At 35.3% G+C, this 26858-nt stretch overlaps 2 protein-coding genes and 1 long non-coding RNA gene across 3 annotated transcripts; all 3 read right to left on the minus strand.

Annotated features, from left to right (window-relative positions):
- Positions 1–5370: 5370 nt before the first annotated feature.
- LOC148763168 (uncharacterized) lies at positions 5371–11982 on the minus strand. The gene is made up of 3 exons (XM_088805261.1): positions 11371–11982; positions 6361–6444; positions 5371–5525 (listed from the first exon to the last, which is right to left on the minus strand). The coding sequence occupies exons 1-2, from the start codon at positions 11939–11941 to the stop codon at positions 6395–6397; spliced, it is 621 nt and encodes a 206-aa protein (XP_088661387.1). The 5' UTR covers positions 11942–11982; the 3' UTR covers positions 5371–5525; positions 6361–6394.
- LOC148763169 (uncharacterized) lies at positions 11955–15226 on the minus strand. Its single transcript, XM_088805748.1, has 5 exons — positions 15132–15226; positions 14400–14483; positions 13499–13564; positions 12029–12757; positions 11955–11966 (listed from the first exon to the last, which is right to left on the minus strand). The coding sequence occupies exons 4-5, from the start codon at positions 12749–12751 to the stop codon at positions 11955–11957; spliced, it is 735 nt and encodes a 244-aa protein (XP_088661874.1). The 5' UTR covers positions 12752–12757; positions 13499–13564; positions 14400–14483; positions 15132–15226.
- A 3230-nt stretch (positions 15227–18456) lies between these two features.
- On the minus strand, positions 18457–20194 carry LOC148763170 (uncharacterized). Its single transcript, XR_016025728.1, has 3 exons — positions 20098–20194; positions 19391–19470; positions 18457–18535 (listed from the first exon to the last, which is right to left on the minus strand). It is a non-coding gene; the product is annotated as an uncharacterized LOC148763170 (long non-coding RNA).
- Between the last annotated feature and the right edge of the window lie 6664 nt (positions 20195–26858).

The following is a 26858-nucleotide window of genomic DNA, read 5'->3' on the forward strand; positions in this document are numbered from 1 at the left end:
TTGAATATAATAAGAAAATAAAAGAAATATTAAGTAAAATATTCTATTTTCTTATAAAACAATATTTATAGAGTTATACGTGAATAATTTTTATAACGTAAAAGTTAAATAAATTTATACATACTTAAATACAGTAAGCCAAAATATTTAATTTAATTTACAATAACAAGAGTGCCCCCGAATAAACAAAAGTAAAGAGGACTGTGAACCTACGGTTTGGAAAATGAAGATCCCACTGTCGTCCTCGATGAGATCAGCTATCTACAGTCTATACTGAACCTGAAATGGGTGGAAAGGAGGGTGGTGAGATTATAAAATCCCAATGAGTAAACAAACATCATCATAAACATCTAGAGTTGAGTACATTGAGACAATAAAGTAAATCATCATAAACTGGGTTATAGCATTAGAACACATTTTGTTCAAAACACGTAAAGAGGCTTATGAATCTCATAAAAATCTAGGCTTGTGCCATAAATCCATTCTCGGGGACACCTTGGCCGAGGCACCCTACCGAGACCGCCAAGGCTATTAAAATTCACATTTCACATAAATCATGTTTTTGTTTTGAAAACATAGCCGTTCCTTGGCGTTGGCTGAGTTCCCCCTCACGTGGTGGTTTAGCGTGAAGTGAACCCTAAACTTTACCCCAGGAGATACCCTACGCGCCTCTCCGTTCGAGGTAAGAATATAATGGGGTTTACCGTGCCCCTCTAAAAGGCTGGTCCACAGAAACCCCCTACTGCAGTGATTAATTAATATATAATCCACCATATAATAAAACTCAATAACATGATATGGCAATTTTGTAATTCGTAGTTTTTCAAGGTAACCAAACAATTCGCATTTCAATACAATTGCCAACTAGCCAATCATGCTCGATTTATCATAAGCCAGTTAATTTAAACAATCAAATTGCCACAATTAACAGTCTCCGTGTACTCTATTTTTCAAAATCACTATTAATTTCAAAACAATTTATAATTTAATTTCATTGAAACTCATTTATTCATAAAACATGAAAATTTATCTTTTTAAATTCCTTTTTCCATAGAATTCATGAAAGCATCTAAAAACCACCCTAGATAATTAAAATGACAGTAAGTTTACTCACTATGTCTAGAATGCAGACTTTCGAAGCACTCTGTCTACTGGTCCTCGAATGCAATTTCCTTGCCTTTATCGGAGGACTCACCACCTTGACACAATACAAAATCGAGAGTCTCACCAAGTTGGTACTAAATCAAAATTAAATTAATTTAGATTACCAATGCATGATATGGAATGCAAAATGCACTGGTAACTATTTAAACCCGGTATTGGCCTAATTCGTCTTATCACCCGATTAAATTCCTAACGGGTCCGTTTAAACTCCAATTTAATTCTTTTCAGTTTCTATACCTCAATTGCACCCAAATTAACTTAATGTCCCTCAGTGTGGTGCAAATTATCAGTCCCAACAGCAAATTACGAAAATACCCCTAGTGGGTAAAAATTCGTATTTTTGCTCCGAAAATTCCCATTATTTTTCTAGGCTCATAATTCATCATTCCTTAACCAATTCTCCTAGAATAAAATCAAACTCATCCTCACTCACTACATGGCAAATTCAGCCATTAATGGTTGGGGGAGAAAATAAATTCTTTTCTTGTTGTTTTGTTTCTAAATATGCTAAACTAACTAAAAACACTAACATAAATTAAAATCAAATAAATCCAACAACTTTCTCTCTCCTAACCCATTTTTCCAGAATTTTATTCATCATAAAAACATGTAATTTAATCATGGAAAATAAAGAGAAATGCTTGGGAATAAGAAAACTCAAGCTTAATAGAAAAAACTCACCTTTTTCACTTAATTTCCTTGAAAATTCACACTTTTTCTTTGATTTTCTCTCTCTAGGGTTTTGTTTTCTGTTTTCTCTCTCTTCTTGCTGGTTTGGCCGGCCATGGGGTGGAAGATGGGCTGATTTTGTGCCTTTTAAAAAGGAAAATAATAAATTAATAAAGGCATGACACATGGCATCATGTCATTGGCCCGTTTTTAAAATTTTAAAAATTTAAACATTTTTTCTCCACCACATGTTTAGTCAAGGGTCAAAGATGAAGACAAAGGAAGACCATGTGCTGGAAAAAATATCTTGGTGGTGGAAAATTACAATTTTGCCCCTGAGGTGGCAAAATTACCATTTTACCCCTATACTCCAAATTATATCGAAATTAAAATTTTTCACTTCTAAACCTCAAATCATACTTCAATAAGTCAAATTATACTCTAATAAGTCAAATGGGGTCAAAAAAATCTTTTCTAAAATTCCCATTTTGTCCCTAGGTGGCAAATGACTATTTTGCCCCTAGTTAGTGAAAATTCCGATTTGACTCCAAATTGATCCTCAAACTCCAAATTACCATTTTAAGTCATCCATGAACTGTGAAACTCTTAATCTCACCTTAAAATTCCTATTTGATCTAGTTCGAGGATTAAATAAACTTTATTGTACCTCTAGGTACAATACCGACTTTTGTAAATTTTTCGGGACTCTCCTAGCATGCAATCATGCTATCATCACATGTATGTCATGAATAGTATTTTATAAGGTCGGGCTTTACAATCTAAATACGGTGTTCAATATAAATTCAATTAAGTACTTAAATAAAACGGTATTGGCCTAATTCGATCTATCACCCGATTAATTGGCCAATACGTCCAATTCAACTCCAAATAATTCCATTTTTCTCCCAATACTCCAAATCATCAAACACAAATTAAATAACTTGAAATATGACAAAATCATCCTCACATTTTCTCTTCGAAAATTCGGCCATGGTGGGTGCATCAACATTATAATTTTTCAAGCTTGATTCTCACACCATAAATCACTAATTCCTAACCAAATCACTTGAAATAAAGTCAAAATCATCCTCAATATTCCACATGGAGAATTCGGCCAATGATGGGTGATGGAAGAACATGAATTTTTCTTGCTTGATTTTCATGCTACACATCACCAATCAACTAAAAACACTAAAATACATTGAAATCTAACCAAATCAAGCATCAAAACCTCTCTCTAAGTGTTCAGCCAGCAAGATACCCATCATGAAATCATGTGATTCAACCATGGAAAATGCAATAGAATGTATGGGAAAGGTAGATCACAAGTTAAAATCAAGAAATTTTACCTTTGATTGCTTGATTACTTGAAATCCACAAATTTTCTCTTGAATCTTCACCCTAGGGTTCTTGTTCTTTCTTTTCTTCCTTTGTTCTTGCTTTGGCCGGCCATATGAAGAGAAATGGGCTGATTTTATGCTGATTTTTAAGCCAAATAATAAATGGATGAAAATTTGACACATGTCACCATTTCATTGATCCATATGTCATACTTTCCCATTAAGCAATCTCTCTCCACCACTTAAATTTCCTCAATTATCCATGATAATATTGGGTAAAATCCATGTGCTGGACAAGTGTTGGATGGTGTAAAATTACAATTTTGCCTATGAGGTGGCAAAATGACTATTTTGCCCCTATGTTGGAAAAAATGCCGAAATTAAAATTCTTCACTTCTCAAACTCAATTTATGTTCTAAATAGTCAATCTTGATCAAAAACTTCTTCCAACATTCTAATTTTAACCTCGAGTGGCAAAATGACCATTTTGCCCCTGGTTCATGAAAATTCCAATTTGACTTTAAATCAGTCCTCGAACTCTGAATCACCATTTGAAGTCATTCTGAGTTTTAAAATTCTCAATTTCATCTTAAAATCTCTATTTGGACTAGTTTAAGGCTTAAATCAACTTAATTGTACCATTTGGTACATTGTCGTCCTTTAACGATTTTCGAGGTACTCAAGTAAACAAACATGCATTCTTATGTAGGAATAGTATAATAAACATATTGTTGAGCTGGGTTTGATAGCACTACCCCCCTTAAAATAAAATTTTGACCTCAAAATTTCATTTACTGAACTCAGAGAAAATGTGAGGGTATTGTTTTCTCATCCAATGCTCGACTTCTTATGTCTTCCCCTTTATAGGGAATTTCGATTTGTTCACCTCATTTACCTCTAATTTAACTCAAGTACTTCACTTATTGAGACACCAATAGTAACCTTTACAATTATGATCTCTTATATTGAGACACCAAACATGCTTCTATTACTATCATTAATCTTGAACCATAACTCCATCTCAATCATACCAATTTCAATCTCATTTTATACTTATTTAGGTATACCAATCTCTATCTTATTACTTCATTCCATATCAAACTTCTCGACTTTCATTCATTCATCCTATCCTCATACACTATTGTGTAGTGTACGACATCATTAACATGCCATACTCATTCCTGTACATATCCTCAGCGTTAGGCAAGGTTAATGGCTTCAATTATTCCCACATACTTCATGTTTACCTTGCATTTAGGAAATTTCAATCTTTTTAATCCTATTAATCCATCTCATATGGCTTAATCGCACTATAGATTATATTCCCTTAACTATTTCCCTAAAATTTCTTAGGTCGCCATAAATCGACTTTTGAGAAAATTCTTGATCGTTACATTATCTATACAACTCATCAAATATGTTGAGTTCAAGTCTCAAACCACTAAAACCATTCTTCATTTTAGTTGGGTACATCACTAACTCCACACATACGTATACACGCACATTCAAATGTCCATATTCCTCATTATGTATACGGGTCCTTGTTTTCAAATGCCTTCAAACTAATTTCTCTTTGTTCATTCCCATCCATAACCAAGATTCAATAGAATAATCTTCATAATTCATACAAATTCTCATCATGCCTATGCATAGTTCCACATCATTTACATACTTATACTCTCTTCTTATCATTTCCAATTATATGCTTAAGTTTCCTTGTATTATATATGTCACGACCCGGTACTCCCCTCGAGCCCGTGACAACCGCCGCGGTGTCCCGGTAGACACTTATTGCCCGGAATGTCAACCCGAAACCCCGCAAGGCTTTACTATCAGTTTCTCTGTTCCCTTGTGAGCAACCATTGTCAAATATCGTGTTCTAAAATATTTTAAGCTGTTTCCAACTTTAAACAAATAAAATATTAATTTTTCGTCTCACAAGGGTATTTTGGTCATTTTTCTCAAAAATCTTAAAACTGGCTAAAACGTAATGTACAAGTACAAAACACACAATTCATATTCAAAATGAGTTTAAAAGTCTAAAATCTTCATTTAAAACGAAATTATGGTTATTTGAATATAATAAGAAAATAAAAGAAATATTAAGTAAAATATTCTATTTTCTTATAAAACAATATTTATAGAGTTATACGTGAATAATTTTTATGACGTAAAAGCTAAATAAATTTATACATACTTAAATACAGTAAGCCAAAATATTTAATTTAATTTACAATAACAAGAGTGCCCCCGAATAAACAAAAGTAAAGAGGACTTTGAACCTACGGTTTGGAAAATGCAGATCCCACTGTAGTCCTCGATGAGATCAGCTATCTACAGTCTATACTGAACCTGAAATGGGTGGAAAGGAGGGTGGTGAGATTATAAAATCTCAATGAGTAAACAAACATCATCCTAAACATCTAGAGTTGAGTACATGGAGACAATAAAGTAAATCATCATAAACTGTGTTATAGCATTAGAACACATTTTATTCGAAACACGTAAAGAGGCTTATGAATCTCATAAAAATCTAGGCTTGTGCCATAAATCCATTCTCGGGGACACCTTGGCCGAGGCATCCTACCGAGACCGCCAAGGCTATTAAAATTCACATTTCACATAAATCATGTTTTTGTTTTGAAAACATAGCCGTTCCTTGGCGTTGGCTGAGTTCCCCCTCACGTGGTGGTTTAGCGTGAAGTGAACTCTAAACTTTACCCCAGGAGATACCCTACGCGCCTCTCCGTTCGAGGTAAGAATATAATGTGGTTTACCGTGCCCCTCTAAAAGGCTGGTCCACAGAAACCCCCTACTGCAGTGATTAATTAATATATAATCCACCATATAATAAAACTCAATAACATGATATGGCAATTTTGTAATTCGTAGTTTTTCAAGGTAACCAAACAATTTGCATTTCAATACAATTGCCAACTAGCCAATCATGCTCGATTTATCATAAGCCAGTTAATTTAAACAATCAAATTGCCACAATTAACAGTCTCCGTGTACTCTATTTTTCAAAATCACTATTAATTTCAAAACAATTTATAATTTAATTTCATTGAAACTCACTTATTCATAAAACATGAAAATTTATCTTTTTAAATTCCTTTTTCCATAGAATTCATGAAAGCATTTAAAAACCACCCTAGATAATTAAAATGACAGTAAGTTTACTCACAATGTCTAGAATGCAGACTTTCGAAGCACTCTGTCTACTGGTCCTCGGATGCAATTTCCTTGCCTTTATCGGAGGACTCACCACCTTGACACAGTACAAAATCGAGAGTTTCACCAAGTTGGTACTAAATCAAAATTAAACTAATTTAGACTACCAATGCATGATATGGAATGCAAAAATGCACTGGTAACTATCTAAACCCGGTATTGGCCTAATTCGTCTTATCACCCGATTAAATTCCTAACGGGTCCGTTTAAACTCCAATTTAATTCTTTTCAGTTTCTATACCTCAATTGCACCCAAATTAACTTAATGTCCCTCAGTGTGGTGCAAATTATCAGTCCCAACAGCAAATTACGAAAATACCCCTAGTGGGTAAAAATTCGTATTTTTGCTCTGAAAATTCCCATTATTTTTCTAGGCTCATAATTCATCATTCCTTAACCAATTCTCCTAGAATAAAATCAAACTCATCCTCACTCACTACATGGTAAATTCAGCCATTAATGGTTGGGGGAGAAAATAAATTCTTTTATTGTTGTTTTGTTTCTAAATATGCTAAACTAACTAAAAACACTAACATAAATTAAAATCAAATAAATCCAACAACTTTCTCTCTCCTAACCCATTTTTCCAGAATTTAATTCATCATGAAAACATGTAATTTAATCATGGAAAATAAAGAGAAATGCTTGGGAATAAGAAAACTCAAGCTTAATAGAAAAAACTCACCTTTTTCACTTAATTTCCTTGAAAATTCACACTTTTTCTTTGATTTTCTCTCTCTAGGGTTTTGTTTTTGTTTTCTCTCTCTTCTTGCTGGTTTGGCCGGCCATGGGGTGGAAGATGGGCTGATTTTGTGCCTTTTAAAAAGGAAAATAATAAATTAATAAAGGCATGACACATGGCATCATGTCATTGGCCCGTTTTTAAAATTTTAAAAATTTAAACATTTTATCTCCACCACATGTTTAGTCAAGGGTCAAAGATGAAGACAAGGAAGACCATGTGCTGGAAAAAATATCCTGGTGGTGGAAAATTACAATTTTGCCCCTGAGGTGGCAAAATTACCATTTTACCCCTATACTCCAAATTATACCGAAATTAAAATTTTTCACTTCTAAACCTCAAATCATACTCCAATAAGTCAAATTATACTCCAATAAGTCAAATGGGATAAAAAAAAATCTTTTCTAAAATTCCCATTTTGTCCCCAGGTGGCAAATGACCATTTTGCCCCTAGTTAGTGAAAATTCCGATTTGACTCCAAATTGATCCTCAAACTCCAAATTACCATTTTAAGTCATCCATGAACTGTGAAACTCTTAATCTCACCTTAAAATTCCTATTTGATCTAGTTCGAGGATTAAATAAACTTTGTTGTACCTCTAGGTACAATACCGACTTTTGTAAATTTTTCGGGACTCTCCTAGCATGCAATCATGCTATCATCACATGTATGTCATGAATAGTATTTTATAAGGTCGGGCTTTACAGCACTACCCCCCTTAAAATAAAATTTTGACCTCAAAATTTCACTTACCTGATTCGAAAAAAAGATGTGGATATTGGTTTCTCATCTGGCTCTCGACTTCCCACGTCATCTCTTCCATTCAAGCATTCTTCCACAATACTTTCACCATTGGAATGCTTTTGTTCCTTAGCACTCGATCCTTTCTATCTAGAATACGTACAGGCTGCACTTCGAACTTCAAATCCTCATGCAACTCAATGGGAGGTGTCTCTAAAATGTGAGAGGGATCGGGAACATACTTTTTCAACATCGAGACATGGAAGACATTATGAATTCGATCTAACTCTGGGGGTAATTCAAGTCTGTAAGCCACTGGCCCAATCCTTTCAATGATACGAAAAGGTCCAATGTATCTTGGATTGAGCTTTCCCCTCTTCGCGAATCGAATCACACCTTTCATCATCCAATAAATACCACAAATTATCACAATAGTATAATCAAATAAGATTTAATACTTGGAAATGTCAAATTATTACCTTTCCAAGGAGAAACCTTAAGAAAAACTTTATCGTCGACTTCAAACTCCAAATCTTTCCTTCGTTTATCCGAATAATTCTTCTGCCTATCTTGAGCTGTCTTTAATCGCTCTCGGATAACTTTGACCTTATCGTTTGTCAAATCAATCAATTCCACATTCACCAATTTCCTCTCACCTACTTCATCCCAACAGAGCGGAGTTCGGCATTTCCTTCCATACAAAGCCTCGTATGGTGCCATCCCAATACTAGACTGAAAACTGTTATTATAAGCAAACTCCACCAATGGCAAGTGTCTGTCCCAACTCCCGATAAAGTCAATGACACAAGCCCGTAACATGTCCTCCAAGGTCTGAATGGTTCTCTCAGATTGACCATCTGTCTGTGGATGAAAGGCAGTACTAAATCTCAATTTAGTTCCAAGAGCTTCCTGAAATTTCGGCCAAAATCGAGAAGTAAATCGAGGGTCTCGATCTGACACAATAGAAACTGGGACTCCGTGTAATCTCACAATCTCATCTATATAAAGTCTTGCCAGCCTCTCAATAGAATACGTGCTATGGATAGCCAAGAAATGGGCGGACTTAGTTAATCTATCCACAATCACCCAAATAGCATCCTTCCCACTTTGTGTCCGCGGCAAACCCAATACAAAGTCCATAGTCACATGTTCCCACTTCCATTCAGGAATCGGTAAAGGTTGAAGAGTACCTGACGGTTTTTGATGCTCCGCCTTGATCTGTTGGCATGTGAGACATTTCGCTACAAACTCTGCTATGTCTCGTTTCATACCCGGCCACCAATAACTTTCTTTAATAGTCCGATACATCTTGGTGCTTCCAGGATGTAAAGCGTAGGCGGAAGAATGAGCTTCCTCCAAAATAGCTCGTCTCAATTGATCATCCTTAGGAACACAAATTCGGTCTCTAAGCATGAAAGTACCATCATCGCTAAGTCTAAACTCACTAGCTTCTCCATCTTGCAGCTTTTGAACTTCCTGTTTCAACCAATCATCAGATTTCTGCAATTCTCTTATCTGATTCAACAATGAAGGTCTCACGACGAAACTAGCAAGTAGGGTTCCATCCTCACCATTATTCAACTGGATCCCTAGAGATTTCATCTCAAGTAACATCGGAAAATAAGAACTTTGAAGTGTTGCTAACGACGATGAGGATTTACGACTTAAGGCATCCGCTACAACATTTGCTTTTCCCGGATGATAATCAATCACTAAGTCATAATCCTTAATCAACTCCAACCATCGTCTCTGTCTCAAGTTAAGCTCTTTCTGGGTGAGCAAATACTTCAAACTTTTATGATCAGAAAAAATCCGACAACGCTCACCATATAAATAATGTCTCCAAATCTTCAATGCGAATACTACTGCTGCTAACTCCAAGTCATGAGTAGGGTAATTCGTCTCGTGCTTCTTCAACTGTCGGGAAGCATAAGCTATTACTTTCTCGTCCTGCATCAACACACACCCTAATCCCAACTTAGATGCATCGCTATATACCACAAATTCTTTTCCACTAACAGGAAGTGTTAAAACGGGAGCGGAGGTTAACCGGTTCTTTAGCTCCTGAAATCGATTCTCACAAACATCATCCCACTCATACTTAACTCCTTTACGAGTTAAACGAGTCAGAGGAGCTACTATCAAAGAAAATCCCTGAACAAATCTCCGGTAATAACCGGCTAAGCCAAGGAAACTACGAATCTCAGTTACCGTTCTCGGTTGCTCCCATTGCAAGATTGCCTCAATCTTCTTGGGATCGACATAAATTCCAGCTCCGGACACCACATGTCCCAAGAAAACCACTTCCTTCAACCAGAATTCACATTTAGAGAACTTGGCATAGAGTTGTCTCTCGCGCAAAGTTTGCAACACAATGCGCAAATGGGCAGCATGTTCATCATCATTCTTCGAATAAACCAGGATGTCATCGATGAATACTATCACAAACTTATCCAAGTATGGATGGAACACCCTGTTCATAAGATCCATAAAAACTGCCGGGGCATTAGTCAAACCAAACGGCATCACCAGAAACTCATAATGCCCATAACGCGTCCTGAAGGCAGTCTTAGGTACATCCTGCTCCTTAATCCTCAACTGATAGTACCCAGATCTCAAATCAATCTTAGAGAATACCATAGCACCTCGTAATTGATCAAAAAGATCGTCTATCCGGGGTAAAGGGTATTTATTCTTGATGGTCACTCGGTTCAACTGACGGTAATCAATACACAATCGAAGAGTGCCATCTTTCTTCTTTACAAATAGGACTGGTGCTCCCCAAGGAGAAATGCTAGGGCGAATGAAACCTTTATCCACCAAATCTTGCAACCGGGCTTTTAGTTCCTTCAACTCTGCTGGAGCCATTCTATATGGAGGAATAGAAATAGGTGTGGTACCCGGAAGTAAATCAATAGGGAACTCAAGCTCTCGATTAGGAGGTATTCCCGGTAAATCATCAGGAAATACATCAAGAAACTCACTTACTATTGGGACATCCTCTAACTTAGGTTCCCCCTTTGAAGTATCAATCACGTATGCCAAATAAGTCGGATACCCTTTTTGCACTAATTTTGAAGCTTTGATGGCCGAGATTACACAAGATGGTAATACTCGACTTTCCCCTACAAACACAATCTCTGCTCCCTCCGAATTTCGAAGAACAACTTCTTTTCGGAAACAATCCACATTCGCCCGATGTGCAGTTAACCAGTCCATACCTAATATTAATTCAAAATCCAAGATCTCTAGAGGAATTAAGTCACCCCTAAATTCTTCCTCACCTACCCTTACCCCACAGTCTCTATAACAAGTATTTCTAATCAACTGTTCTCCTACAGGGGTATGCACTACAATTTCTTCCTCTAATGGTGACAGGTTTCTATCAGTAATTGATGCAAATGTCATACTCACATAAGATCTATCTGAGCCAGAATCTATCAAAACATAAGCATTTTTATCAAATAAAGACATAGTACCTGTCACTGCTCCAGGTCGGACTCGTGCCTCATCTTCTGTCACAGCAAAAACTCTTGTCGCGGTACGAGTCTGTGGTCTCGAAGGTGGATGTGACGGGGTATTACTCTCCACACCAGACCGTATGGCTACTCCCTGTCTCTGTGGTAACCCAGAAGAATCTCTCCTCTGTATATCTGTGCGAGCTGGTGGAGATGATGCAGCTACAGTGGCTCGTCCTAACTGTGGGCAATTACTCTTAATGTGACCCGTCTGTCCACATTGGAAACATCTTGTTGGCCCTCTACATAGCCCACTATGATAATTCCCACAATTTCTGCATCTGTCAAAACCTCCGAGACTCTTCCCAGAACCAGTCATAGCAGATCTGCTAAACCTCGAAGGTCTCTGCTGTGATGGTGGAAATGGAGGTCGAGGAGATGTCACGGAAACAGAAGTAGTGCTCCCTGAAGTCGCTGAGTCCTTGCCTCTTTTTACTGGCTGACTAGAAGACATACCAGGATTCCTCCTTTTTGCAAACTCAGTCCGAATCCTTCTATTCTCAGTCGCGAGCTTCTCAGCCCGTAAAGCCATCTGTACCACCTCCTTATGTGGCTCCCTACCAATCACTGTCATTCGCTCTCCGATCTCATTACGGAGCCCTTCCTCGAAATAGCTGGCCTGATCTTGCTCAGATTTCACCAGATCCGGCACATATAACATCAACTCGTTAAAACGAGTCTCGTACTCCTCTACAGTTAGATTTCCTTGTTTCAAACTCAGAAATTCTCTCTTCTTTTCTTTTTGATGGAAATAAGTGAAATACTGACCATCGAATTCCCTGAGAAAATCGGACCATGTCTGAGGAGTAGCGGAACGGGACTTCACCGAATTCCACCAAGTACGAGCCCTCTTCTCTAATAATCTCGTAGCCACCATCAGCTTCATGTCATCATCTAATCCCATATCAGAGAGAGTCTCGGACACCTGATTAATCCAGTCCTTTGCCACAGTGGCATCCAACTCACCAGTGAAAGATACACAACCCAATTGCCTAGCCTCCTTCAGCTTCTTGGAAATGGATACATCTTGTATTGGTGGTGGAACTAAAGGAGTAGCTGGAGGCACTACAGGTGGAACTTGACCAGTCTGAGCTTGACCAGCCATTGCTGCAAAGAAAGCTGCCAATGCCTGTGCTGCCTCAGTAGGCATGGCGGGAATACCAGTAGGTGGCTGAGGAGATGGAGGATGTGGAGGACTATCGGCCTGCTCAGCAGCAGGTGCTGCCCGAATGGTAGATGCAGCTGATTCCTCCTCTACTGTATCTGGCTGATGACGTTGGGAACGACCTCTTCCCCTCCCAACCGATCTAGTGAGAGGTGGGCGTCCGCGTCGAGGAGGCATTATAATCTATATAAAAAAAATACGAGCAAGTTTAGGTAACCTTAGGCTCTATATGCAAATGCATGCATTCTATTCAACCTAACCTAACTTAACTTAATCCGGGGCCACACTGATATTGTAAATATTTAAAACAACTTTAAAACTAAAAACTTTGATCTTGAAAACCAAAAGCTCTGATACCAATCGAATTGTCACGACCCGGTACTCCCCTCGAGCCCGTGACAACCGCCGCGGTGTCCCGGTAGACACTTATTGCCCGGAATGTCAACCCGAAACCCCGCAAGGCTTTACTATCAGTTTCTCTGTTCCCTTGTGAGCAACCATTGTCAAATATCGTGTTCTAAAATATTTTAAGCTGTTTCCAACTTTAAACAAATAAAATATTAATTTTTCGTCTCACAAGGGTATTTTGGTCATTTTTCTCAAAAATCTTAAAACTGGCTAAAACGTAATGTACAAGTACAAAACACACAATTCATATTCAAAATGAGTTTAAAAGTCTAAAATCTTCATTTAAAACGAAATTATGGTTATTTGAATATAATAAGAAAATAAAAGAAATATTAAGTAAAATATTCTATTTTCTTATAAAACAATATTTATAGAGTTATACGTGAATAATTTTTATAACGTAAAAGCTAAATAAATTTATACATACTTAAATACAGTAAGCCAAAATATTTAATTTAATTTACAATAACAAGAGTGCCCCCGAATAAACAAAAGTAAAGAGGACTTTGAACCTACGGTTTGGAAAATGCAGATCCCACTGTAGTCCTCGATGAGATCAGCTATCTACAGTCTATACTGAACCTGAAATGGGTGGAAAGGAGGGTGGTGAGATTATAAAATCTCAATGAGTAAACAAACATCATCCTAAACATCTAGAGTTGAGTACATGGAGACAATAAAGTAAATCATCATAAACTGTGTTATAGCATTAGAACACATTTTATTCGAAACACGTAAAGAGGCTTATGAATCTCATAAAAATCTAGGCTTGTGCCATAAATCCATTCTCGGGGACACCTTGGCCGAGGCATCCTACCGAGACCGTCAAGGCTATTAAAATTCACATTTCACATAAATCATGTTTTTGTTTTGAAAACATAGCCGTTCCTTGGCGTTGGCTGAGTTCCCCCTCACGTGGTGGTTTAGCGTGAAGTGAACCCTAAACTTTACCCCAGGAGATACCCTACGCGCCTCTCCGTTCGAGGTAAGAATATAATGGGGTTTACCGTGCCCCTCTAAAAGGCTGGTCCACAGAAACCCCCTACTGCAGTGATTAATTAATATATAATCCACCATATAATAAAACTCAATAACATGATATGGCAATTTTGTAATTCGTAGTTTTTCAAGGTAACCAAACAATTTGCATTTCAATACAATTGCCAACTAGCCAATCATGCTCGATTTATCATAAGCCAGTTAATTTAAACAATCAAATTGCCACAATTAACAGTTTCCGTGTACTTTATTTTTCAAAATCACTATTAATTTCAAAACAATTTATAATTTAATTTCATTGAAACTCACTTATTCATAAAACATGAAAATTTATCTTTTTAAATTCCTTTTTCCATAGAATTCATGAAAGCATTTAAAAACCACCTTAGATAATTAAAATGACAGTAAGTTTACTCACAATGTCTAGAATGCAGACTTTCGAAGCACTTTGTCTACTGGTCCTCGGATGCAATTTCCTTGCCTTTATCGGAGGACTCACCACCTTGACACAGTACAAAATCGAGAGTTTCACCAAGTTGGTACTAAATCAAAATTAAACTAATTTAGACTACCAATGCATGATATGGAATGCAAAAATGCACTGGTAACTATCTAAACCCGGTATTGGCCTAATTCGTCTTATCACCCGATTAAATTCCTAACGGGTCCGTTTAAACTCCAATTTAATTCTTTTCAGTTTCTATACCTCAATTGCACCCAAATTAACTTAATGTCCCTCAGTGTGGTGCAAATTATCAGTCCCAACAGCAAATTACGAAAATACCCCTAGTGGGTAAAAATTCGTATTTTTGCTCTGAAAATTCCCATTATTTTTCTAGGCTCATAATTCATCATTCCTTAACCAATTCTCCTAGAATAAAATCAAACTCATCCTCACTCACTACATGGTAAATTCAGCCATTAATGGTTGGGGGAGAAAATAAATTCTTTTCTTGTTGTTTTGTTTCTAAATATGCTAAACTAACTAAAAACACTAACATAAATTAAAATCAAATAAATCCAACAACTTTCTCTCTCCTAACCCATTTTTCCAGAATTTAATTCATCATGAAAACATGTAATTTAATCATGGAAAATAAAGAGAAATGCTTGGGAATAAGAAAACTCAAGCTTAATAAAAAAAACTCACCTTTTTCACTTAATTTCCTTGAAAATTCACACTTTTTCTTTGATTTTCTCTCTCTAGGGTTTTGTTTTTGTTTTCTCTCTCTTCTTGCTGGTTTGGCCGGCCATGGGGTGGAAGATGGGCTGATTTTGTGCCTTTTAAAAAGGAAAATAATAAATTAATAAAGGCATGACACATGGCATCATGTCATTGGCCCGTTTTTAAAATTTTAAAAATTTAAACATTTTATCTCCACCACATGTTTAGTCAAGGGTCAAAGATGAAGACAAGGAAGACCATGTGCTGGAAAAAATATCCTGGTGGTGGAAAATTACAATTTTGCCCCTAAGGTGGCAAAATTACCATTTTACCCCTATACTCCAAATTATACCGAAATTAAAATTTTTCACTTCTAAACCTCAAATCATACTCCAATAAGTCAAATTATACTCCAATAAGTCAAATGGGATAAAAAAAAATCTTTTCTAAAATTCCCATTTTGTCCCCAGGTGGCAAATGACCATTTTGCCCCTAGTTAGTGAAAATTCCGATTTGACTCCAAATTGATCCTCAAACTCCAAATTACCATTTTAAGTCATCCATGAACTGTGAAACTCTTAATCTCACCTTAAAATTCCTATTTGATCTAGTTCGAGGATTAAATAAACTTTGTTGTACCTCTAGGTACAATACCGACTTTTGTAAATTTTTCGGGACTCTCCTAGCATGCAATCATGCTATCATCACATGTATGTCATGAATAGTATTTTATAAGGTCGGGCTTTACAATATATCATTGCATCACAATGTCATCTCCATTGAATTATAATCTATTATGCGTGTATGCTTTATAATCCCATTGATGCCTCAAAAATTTATCTTAACTTGATCATTGCATCTTATGCAATACCACAATTCCTAAGAGTCATCCTTTTTCCTTGATTATCCTTCATGCCTCTACATTACTTTGTATCCTTCTTGCATTTCGATATTGATTTGTCACTTAAGACTCAAACTCATTTGAATCATGTATGCCTCAAGCATTTTCGAATTCCAATTTTCCATAATATATTAGGAAAGTTTCATTATCCGACTTTATTATCAAGGTCAACTTCAATCATCTTTTGTTCCACTTTTTCATACGAATATAACATCATTCTTCCTTAGCCAATTTACAGATTGTACTTGAAATTACCAAACTTGAAACTAGATTATCCTCAAGTATTTTTTAATATTAATACTAATATCACTCTCAGCTTATGGCTTCCTTTTTTATAACCACATGACTTAGTGCTTGCTTTCACGAGATCCATTGTAGAACTTCTCTTGAGTATTTCCTTGGGGATATCTATCTTAAACTTATGTCTCACATCAAGTGATCACTTAACTCGTGACTTAGTCGTTTGGCTCCTTAGCAAGTTTTAAAATCACGCATCTTATGCTCATCACGTATAACTTATAAATCTTTCTCAAAGGTGTTTAAACATTCTTGAAACACTTAATCACTTATTTTCTCTTTCATACTCCAAGTATATCATTTCCATAAAGGCATGCACTTTCTCACCAAAATATTTACATGCATGCTTAACTACTCATGCTTCAACTTATCTCCAAAGGTTTCTAGCATACCACGTAGTTTACTTGTGTTGTCACTAATCCTTTCCTTTCAACAAGGTCAAGACAAGATTAGTATATTCTCATAACAATATTCTATATAAACTCATTTGCTATATCATCCTTGAAATCTTTATTCACACTTTCATCACTTGGTATTGACATCTCTTATCAATATCTCATTCATTCATCTAACTTTTCACTCGCTTTCTTTTTAGTCTTTAACAAGGCTTAATCTCTTGTCTTCTTAATTTCTTAAGGTTTGACGTCAGTCAACATATTATTCATCTTAACACTCAACATGTTAATTTATTTTTATGTAACCATCTAAAAAACTCTCTAACTTTTCTTTCTCTTATATGCCAATATATAAGGCAATAAAGAAACTTTTTAATTCACTCTTCATCTTTATCTTATTACTTCCCCAATGCACTTAAGACTTCAAATAACAAAGCTTGGCATCAAAACCAATAACCATATTTCAACTCGCGAGTCCGATCTTTATGTCGCTCATAATTTGCTCATGCTTTCTAACCATAAGGGGTTCTTAGCCAATTACATTTATAAAGTGGATAATTCACTTAATTATTACATCTCGTCCTTGCAGTTATAAGATCAAGATATCTCGAATTTAGGATACAGAAGTTCCCTCCTAGAGCATATCCAAAAATCCACATATTTCAAGTCCCACCTTAGGACATCTTTCCCATATGGTGTAATGAATTCACAATATATACATCATCATACACATAATTACTTATTATTTATGGTATCCCACTATTTTCATTATCCATTACAAATCATCTTCCTTGTTTTATAACTCCAACAGTTTATTAACTTCCAATACAAAGACCACGAAAATAATTCATCTTTCACTACACTTATACTCACAATCCTTATTAATCAAAAATTTATCTTTCTCAAGTTCTATCATTTATCTCTAATGGACCATATTTGTATTAGATTATCTTTCTATAATGTTATGGCATCATTTTATACTTCCCCCACCCTCAAGCTTACAATCTTTGACTTTATCACATTAATCGCTCAAAATGTCATCTAGAGCCTCATTGATTTCTTCCAGATCCTTTCGAATTATAACTACAATTAAGATTCCCAATTTCACATCTCCATGATTGATTGTTAGTCTTACCACACTGTCTCCTATTATCCTGTGCAATTACAACACATTAAATGTCACGACCCGAAACTCCCCATCGAGCCCGTGACAACCACCGCGAAGCCTCGACAAACATTCTTCACCCCGAATGTCGATCGAAACCTCGTAAGGCTCTCGTATCAGCTTTCGCACTTCCCTGGTGAGCAATAGTTATCAAATATCAAAATACGAAGGATTACAAATCATTTTCAAATTATAACATAGCATATTTTTTTTCTGGCTCATAGGGGCATTTTCGTCATTTTTGTCGAAAACCTCGAAACTTGCTAAAAATGTAGTAAATAAGCCGAAAATATATATATTTAATGATTTAAAAACAAATTAAATATCTAAAACATTCATTTGAAGTGAAAATTTGACCATTTGAATATAATAAAAATATTCAATAAAATAAACTATTTTCTTATAAAATAATTTTCATAAAACTATCGGTACATAATTCTTATAGCGTAAAAGTTAATTATATTTATATATACTATAAAGCAAATAACCAAAGCATAAAATTTCTTTTACAGTGACACGTGGGCTCACATCTAACCAAAATGCATCGGAAGCTGAAAACCTACAGCTTTTACTGATTCGAGTCCAAATGAAAGTCCTTGTCAAAGTCAGCTAACTATGGAATTCCCTGAGCCTGAAATGTGAGGAAATGAGGGTGGTGAGATTATAAAATCCCAGTGAGTAAACAGATACCATCTAAACTATCTAAAGTCGAGTAAATGGAGACAATTAAAATAAATCATCATACTGTAATTTCATTACCTTTCAACTCATTTCAACCACATAAAATCAATCCATAAAAATCGAGAAATCAACTTGGCTTATGAATTTCTTAAAACTTTGGCTCGTGCCAAAACTCATACTCGGTGATACCTTGCGCAGGGCATCTAACCGAGTCCGCCAAGGCTATTAAAATTTTGTATACACTTAAAATATATTTTAGTTTGAGAAAAATACAACCGTTCCTTGGCGTTGGTTGAGTTCCCCTTCACGTGGTGGTTTGGCGTGAAGTGAACCCTAAGCTATACCCCAGGAGATACCCTACGCGCCTCTCCGTTTGAGGTAATAATATAATGGAGTTTACCGTGCCGCTCTAATAGGCTGGTCCACGGAACCCTCTCTGCAGTAAATAATTAGTATATAATCCACCAATCAATAAAATTCATTCTAGCATGACATGGCAATTTATTGCAACCTAGCCTCTCAAGGCTGAATACACAGTATAAATAATTCTAACACCAAAATCAGTTTAGCCGTTCATGCTCATTTATTATCATAAGCCATTCAATTCAAAACCATAAATTTGCAACACAAACTAGCAGTCTCTAATTACTCTATTTTCAAAACCAATATTCGATTTTCCAGAAAATTTATAAAATCACAATTTCTCTTAAAACATAGCAATTTACCATTTAAACTCATTTTTCATAAAATCACACAGTTGTATAAAACTACTCTAGATAATTAAGACGATAATAAGTTCACTCACAGTTCTAGGAGTCGATGTACTCCTAATCTCAGTCTCCAAGCACAATCTCTGTACTTTTACCAGTGTACTTTGTTCACCACCTATCCACAATGTACAATACATAATTTACCACATCAATACTTGACCATTATAAAATCAATTCAGGCTCGGTATATATGCATGATATGATATACAACTTATCCGACAATCGCTTAAATGCGGTGTTGACCTAATTCGGCCTATTATCTCTAATTTAACTCCAAATCAATTCTTCTCACTTTCTACACTCCAATTATAACTAAATTACCTCCATGACTGTGAATGAGATTCAATTTATCAGTCTCGGTAGCAAATTACGAAAACACCCCTAGTGGGTAAAAATTGTATTTTTGCTCCAAAAATTTCCATTATTTTTCTAGGCTCATAATTCATCATTATTCATCATAATTCCTCAAATAAACATCAAGATCATCAGCCAATATTCCCCTAGAAAATTTGGCCAATAATGGTAATGGAGGAAAATAAATTCTTTTCTTGTTTTGTTCCTAAATATACCAAACAAACTTAAAACACTAACATAACTTAAAATCAAATTAATCTAACAACTTTCTCTCTCCTAACCCATTTTTTCAGAATTGAATTCATCATGAAAACATGTAATTTAATCATGGAAAATAAAGAGAAATGCTTGGGAATAAGAAAACTCAAGCTTAATAGAAAAATCTCACCTTTTTCACTTAATTTCCTTGAAAATTCACACTTTTTCTTTGATTTTCTCTCTCTAGGGTTTTGTTTTTGTTTTCTCTCTCTTCTTGCTGGTTTGGCCGGCCATGGGGTGGAAGATGGGCTGATTTTATGCCTTTTTATAAAGAAATAATAAAATAATAAAGGTATGACACATGGCATCATGTCATTGGCTCGTTTTTAAAATTTTAAAAATTTTAATCCTTTTTATCTCCACCACACAATTAGTCAATGATCAAAATGAGGATAAAGGAAGACCATGTGCTGGAAAAATGTCCTGGTGGTGGAAAATTATAATTTTGCCCCTGGGGTGGCAAAATTACCATTTTACCCTTTTACTCCAAATTATACCGAAATTAAAATTTTTCACTTCTAAACCTCAAATCTTACTCCAATAAGTCAAATTATACTCCAATAAGTCAAATGGGGCCAAAAAAATCTTTTCTAAAATTCTCATTTTGTCCCCAGGTGGCAAATGACCATTTTGCCCCTAAATAGCGAAAATTCCGGTTTGACTCCAAATTGATCCTCGAACTCCGAATCACCATATTAAACCATTCTGGGACTTTAAAATTCTTAATTTCATTGTAAATTCTCTATTTGATCTAGTTCGAGGCTTAAATCAACTTTATTGTACCTCTAGGTACAATACCGACTTTTGTAAATTTTTCGGGACTCTCTTAGCATGCAAACATGCTTTCCATCACATGTATGTCATGATAAATATTTTTATAGAGTCGGGCTTGTCATCTTCTCCCCCACTTGGATCAACCATATGATCTTTCTTCTTGATTGACTTCGACATCCAGCTAAATATTAATATTTTAATATTATTTTATTAATAAAATATTATTTTATTCTAAAAATTTTATCTTGTCTCCTTGGTATCCAAAATACCTTATTATGCCTCACTTGACTTCCAAATCGCCTTTTATCTCACAAATTCTCCTCCGATAAAATTATTATTATTTTATTGTTATTTTCTCACTTGCGGAATATTTTATCCTAAACTACTCCTTTCGTCTTTTATCACTTCTAAATATTTTAATTGACCTCAATTTGCATTCGATCAACTTTATTTATCACCATATCAAAGTATGGGGTATTTCACTAAACCTGCTTATTATAACATAGTCCCCTAGTTTAATGTGTTTGCTCGGGAATCATCTTCTCTAATACAATTTGTCTCATAAACCAGAATTTTATTTATTTAGCTTCGCATTCGGAATCATATCAAAAACTTACATACTATGATAAGTAATAATTCCCAACAAACATCATCAATTCAAATGACCTTTTATAGCTCGTCAAAATCTAGAGTTATCACTCCAAAAGTACATCACGTTAATCAGTGTCCATTTCTTAGTACTGCAAAACATATTCATTACTAGATCTGGTAATTGCTTGAATCATTAATGACTTTCCACATCAATCTTTAGTAATTATCTAAGATGATCAACCATGCCACTAAGATAAATATCTTTCCTTAATAGTCATAGTGCTAGTCCGCCTCTGTCCTACCAAAAGATTCTCATATACATCCAATCATTTAAACAGCTACTTTATAATCCATTATAGTCATACACTTTAAAAGCCAAACTATTAACTTCTTTGTACAGATAACTATTATCTCCTTTACTCTATATCTACCTAGAGTTAAAGTAGTACAAAATCCTACGAAAATATTACATGTCATTAGGATCATCATCTTAATCTGATCTTATCGAAAGATTCTACTCCAAGTCCTTTTTAAAATCCTCTTCCGAGTTTTCCTCCTCTTGAGATTTTTTTCCTTTGTTCCTCAATCCAGGCTTGTTGTATTCTCCTACATTCCTCATCACTCACCGATGTAGCATTTCTTCCACAACCGAGAGGAAAATGTTGTACAACGTTCACCTTCCTACGGGGATTATTTGCAACAGTTACTTTCTCCTTATTTTTTTCTTGTTGTTCCTTTACATTCATCCCACAGCCTGGAGGATAATGTCAAACAACTGACAAGCCTTTCCTAGGACAAATACCTCCCCTTGCAATTGCTTTCCTCGCCCATTCTCTATGGTACTCTTCAGGTTGTTTCAAAAAGAAATCTTTTACAGTTTTCGGAGTATCGGAGCTACTCTCACTTTCAAAATTCTAGCTACTCTCGAAGCTTTCCTTATTACGAAACCATTATGGATTACCTAGATCAAGGTGCCATTGGCTCATGACAGTGGAATCTAATGATCCCTCATTAGCACTATGAGGGGTATCGGGACTACCGCCTCTTCTAGACATGGTGTGTGTGTCACCAACATACCTCAAAACCTATACACAACCAAGTAATAATTACTTAATCATTCATGCATCACAAGGGTAGGTAGGTTTCTACAAGTAGATGCATGCATTCAACTCAACCTAATCTAATTTAACTTGGGGCCACACTGAAACTGTAAATTTTTAAAACAACTTTAAACCCAAATGCTCTAATCTTTAAAACCAAAAGCTCTGATACCACTCTAATTTTCATGATCCGATACTCCCCTCGAGCTCGTGATAATCGTCGAGGTGTCCCAATCGACACTCATTACCTAAAATGTCAACCGAAACCCCTCAAGGCCTTAATATCAGTTTCTCATTTCTCTTGTGAGTAACCGTTGTCAAATATCATGTTCTAAAAGATTTTAAGTTATTTCCAACTTAAATCAATAAAAAAAATTATTTATGTCTCACAGGGGCATTTTAGTCATTTTTCCTCAAAAATCTCGAAACTAGCTAAAAATGTAGTATGCAAGTGGAAAACACATATTTCATAATCAAAAATAAGTTTAGATGTCTAAAACATTCATTTAAAGCGAAATTATAACTATTTGAATATAATAAAAAATATTTAATAAAATATTCTATTTTCTTATAAAACAATATTTATAGAGTTATCGGTAAATAATTTTTGTAGCGTAAAAGCTAAATAAATTCATACATACTGTAATATAGATAACCAAAGTATAAAATTTAATTTACAGTGACACGTGGGCCCACGAACGACCAAAAGTATCAAAAGCGGTAAACCTATAGTTTTTGAGGATGCAAGTCCAATTGTAGCCCTTAACAAAGTGAGCTATCTACCGACTATCCTAAGCTTGAAATGGGTGGAAAAAAGGGTGGTGAGATTATATAATCCCAGTAAGTAAACAAATACCATCTAAAATATCTAAAGCTGAGTAAATTGAGACAGATAAAATAGTTTAACATACTGTAATTCATCACCTTTCAACTCATTTCAACCAAATAGAATCAATTCATATAAATCGAGTAATCAACATGGCTTATGAATTTCTTAAAACTTTGGCTCTTGCTAAAATCATTCTCATACTCAGTTATCAAGGATACCTTGGCTGACGACTATCCTAACCAAGTCCACCAAGGCTGTTAAAAAGTTATGTATGCATAAATCATGTTTTTATTTTGAAAACATAGTCGTTCCTTGGCGTTGGCTGAGTTCACCCTCACGTGGTGATTTAGCATGAAGTGAACTCTAAAGTGTTAACCTCAGAAGTTATCCATCCGTGCCTCTCATACTAAGGTATGAATATAATAATGTTATTGTGCCCCCTCTAATAGGCTAGTCCACTGCAGCGACTACTCAATAACCCACCAATTCAATAAAATTCAACAACATGACATGGTAATTTTATCATTATCCAGCCTATCAAGGCAAACAACAGTTTATACATTTTCAACACAAATACCAATTCATCCATTCATGCCAATATTATCATAAGCCATTCAATTCAAACCATGATTTATAACATAGCAATTAGTCTCCAATTACTCCATTTTCAAAACCATCTTTCAATTTCAAGACAATTTTATAAAATCATTTCATTTCAACACATTTTGTTTATAAAACATAAAGATTTACTATTTAAACTCATTTTCCATAAAATCACAAAATCTAATAAAAACCACTTTAGATAATTAAGACGATAGTAAGGTTACTCACTATTTCGAGAGTCGAATTTTGAGTATTCCAATTCTTGATCCTCGGGTACTATCTCTTTACTTTTGCCAGAATGCTCACTACCTAGACATAATACACAATAAGCCATTTACTACATTTTTGCTAAATTGTTATAAAACCAATTCAGGCTCTATACTAATGCATGAAATGGGAGGTGAAATACTTGGGTAACTATCTAAATACGATGTTCAATATAAATTCAATTATGTACCTAAATAAAACGGTATTGGCGTAATTCAATCTATCACCCGATTAATTGGCCAATACGTCCAATTCAGCTCCAAATAATTCCACTTTTCTCCCAATACTCCAAATCATCAAGCACAAATTAAATAACTTGAAATATGGCAAAATCATCCTCACATTTTCTCTTCGAAAATTCGGCCATGGTGGGTGCATCAACACTATAATTTTTCAAGCTTGATTCTCACACCATAAATCACTAATTCTTAACCAAATCACTTGAAATAAAATCAAAATCATCCTCAATATTCCACATGGAGAATTCGGCCAATGATGGGTGATGGAAGAACATGAATTTTTCTTGCTTGATTTTCATGCTACACATCACCAATCAACTAAAATACATTGAAATCTAACCAAATCAAGCATCAAAACCTCTCTCTAAGTGTTCAGCCAGCAAGATACCCATCATGAAATCATGTGATTCAACCATGGAAAATGCAAAAGAATGTATGGGACAGGTAGATCACAAGTCAAAATCAAGAAATTTTACCTTTGATTGTTTGATTACTTGAAATCCATAAATTTTCTCTAGAATTTTCACCCTAGGGTTCTTGTTCTTTCTTTTCTTCCTTTGTTCTTGCTTTGGCCGGCCATATGAAGAGAAATGGGCTGATTTTATGCTGATTTTTAAGCCAAATAATAAATGAATGAAAATTTGACATATGTCACCATTCCATTGGTCCATGTGTCATACTTACCCATTAAGTAATCTCTCTCCACCACTTAAATTTTCTCAATTATCCATGATAATATTGGGTAAAATCCATGTGCTGGACAAGTGTTGGGTGGTGTAAAATTACAATTTTGCCCCTAGGGTGGCAAAATGACTATTTTGCCTCTATGCTTGAAAAAATGCCGAAATTAAAATTCTTCACTTCTCAAACTCAAATTATGTTCTAAATAGTCAATCTTGATCAAAAACTTCTTTCAACATTCCAATTTTAACCTCAAGTTGCAAAATGACCATTTTGCCCTTGGTTCATGAAAATTCCAATTTGACTTCAAATCGGTCCTCGAACTCTGAATCACCATTTTAAGTCATTTTGGGGTTTTAAAATTCTCAATTTCATCTTAAAATGTTTATTTGAACTAGTTCGAGGCTTAAATCAACTTAATTGTACTATTTGGTACATTACCATCCTTTAACGATTTTCGAGGTATTCAAGTAAACAAACATGCATTCTTACGTAGGAATGGCATAATAAACATATTGTCGAGCTGGGCTTGACAGCATAAGTCGATGCATATGAGCTGATGATAATGGGAGGGTGTGTATGATGATTGATATATATATACATATATGGTATATGGTTGAAATGAAATGTGAGAATTTGACATGTTGAATTTTGGGAATTTATATGTGTTTTATGTTGTTTTTGTCATTTTAGCAGGATGGCTTTCTCTTGAAAGAAAGGAAAGATTTTCATGTTGCTTTGTTTCTTACTGCAGCAAGATTCATTCTCGCTGCAACGAGAAACTCTCGGGTTAGAGGGGTAAGGCTGGCCAAAAATCTCACTATAGCTAGAATGTATTCTCGTTGCAGCGAGAATGTTACTGTAGCTTCTCACTGCAGCAAGAATGAATCTCGTTGCAGCGAGAAACTTTCTGTTTTGTGACCAAAAATTTCGTTACAGTGAGATTCAATCTCGCTGCAGCGAAAAACTTTCTGTTTTGCTCCTCATTTGGTTCGGTTGCTACCCTATTTTCCATTTCTTTGATACCATAATTGAGCATGCACTTCCAACATTAAGGAATAAATTAATTAAGTTTAAAATGAGGAGGTTTTGTGAGAAACCCTCGGTTAGTTGATAATTTAAGTCAAGTGTTGCTGCAGCAAAAAAATTCATTCTCGCTGCAGTTACGCTACAACGAGAATGCCTTTCTGCAGCAGCGTGGACTCATCGTTTGTTTGACCTTATTTGCATGAATGTTATTAAAGTTTTCACTCTTCAAATCCTTTGTTGAGCATGGACCCTTTTCATAAAGTGATTTACTCAAGTGGGGCTTACATGATAGGTTTTAATAAGAACTAAAACAAATTGCATTGTTTTGAAAAATGAATGCATCATGATTTCGTTAAACATTCCTTAATGTTTGCTTGTTCCCTTTCTTGTTCACTCACTAGGTTTATACTCACCGTTTTCAACTTCATGTTTTCAAATCAAGAGGCAGCCGATAACTAGGACAAGGTGTCCTCGTAGACTTGTATCCATCTTTTGGTAGGTATCAATGGCATTCAGTAGCTGCACCTTCACTATGGCTACTCCGTTGGAAATCGAGTCTTCTTTTTGAGATGTATAGACAACCTTAATGTAAATTATTAAGATACATGTTATAGACAATGTATATATATATACTTGATCAAAATGCCACTATGAGTTGCCAATGTTTAGTATTATTTTGATTTAAAGTTATGAAATATGACTTCAGTAAGTTTGATGGAGGAATGAACAGATCATGTAAATAGGCTTGCTTAGGCTTAGTGGGCTACATCCATTAGGC

The sequence above is a fragment of the Theobroma cacao genome, chromosome 4, assembly GCF_053813885.1.
Source record: "Theobroma cacao isolate CCN51 chromosome 4, ASM5381388v1, whole genome shotgun sequence".
Classification (NCBI taxonomy): Eukaryota; Viridiplantae; Streptophyta; class Magnoliopsida; order Malvales; family Malvaceae; genus Theobroma; species Theobroma cacao.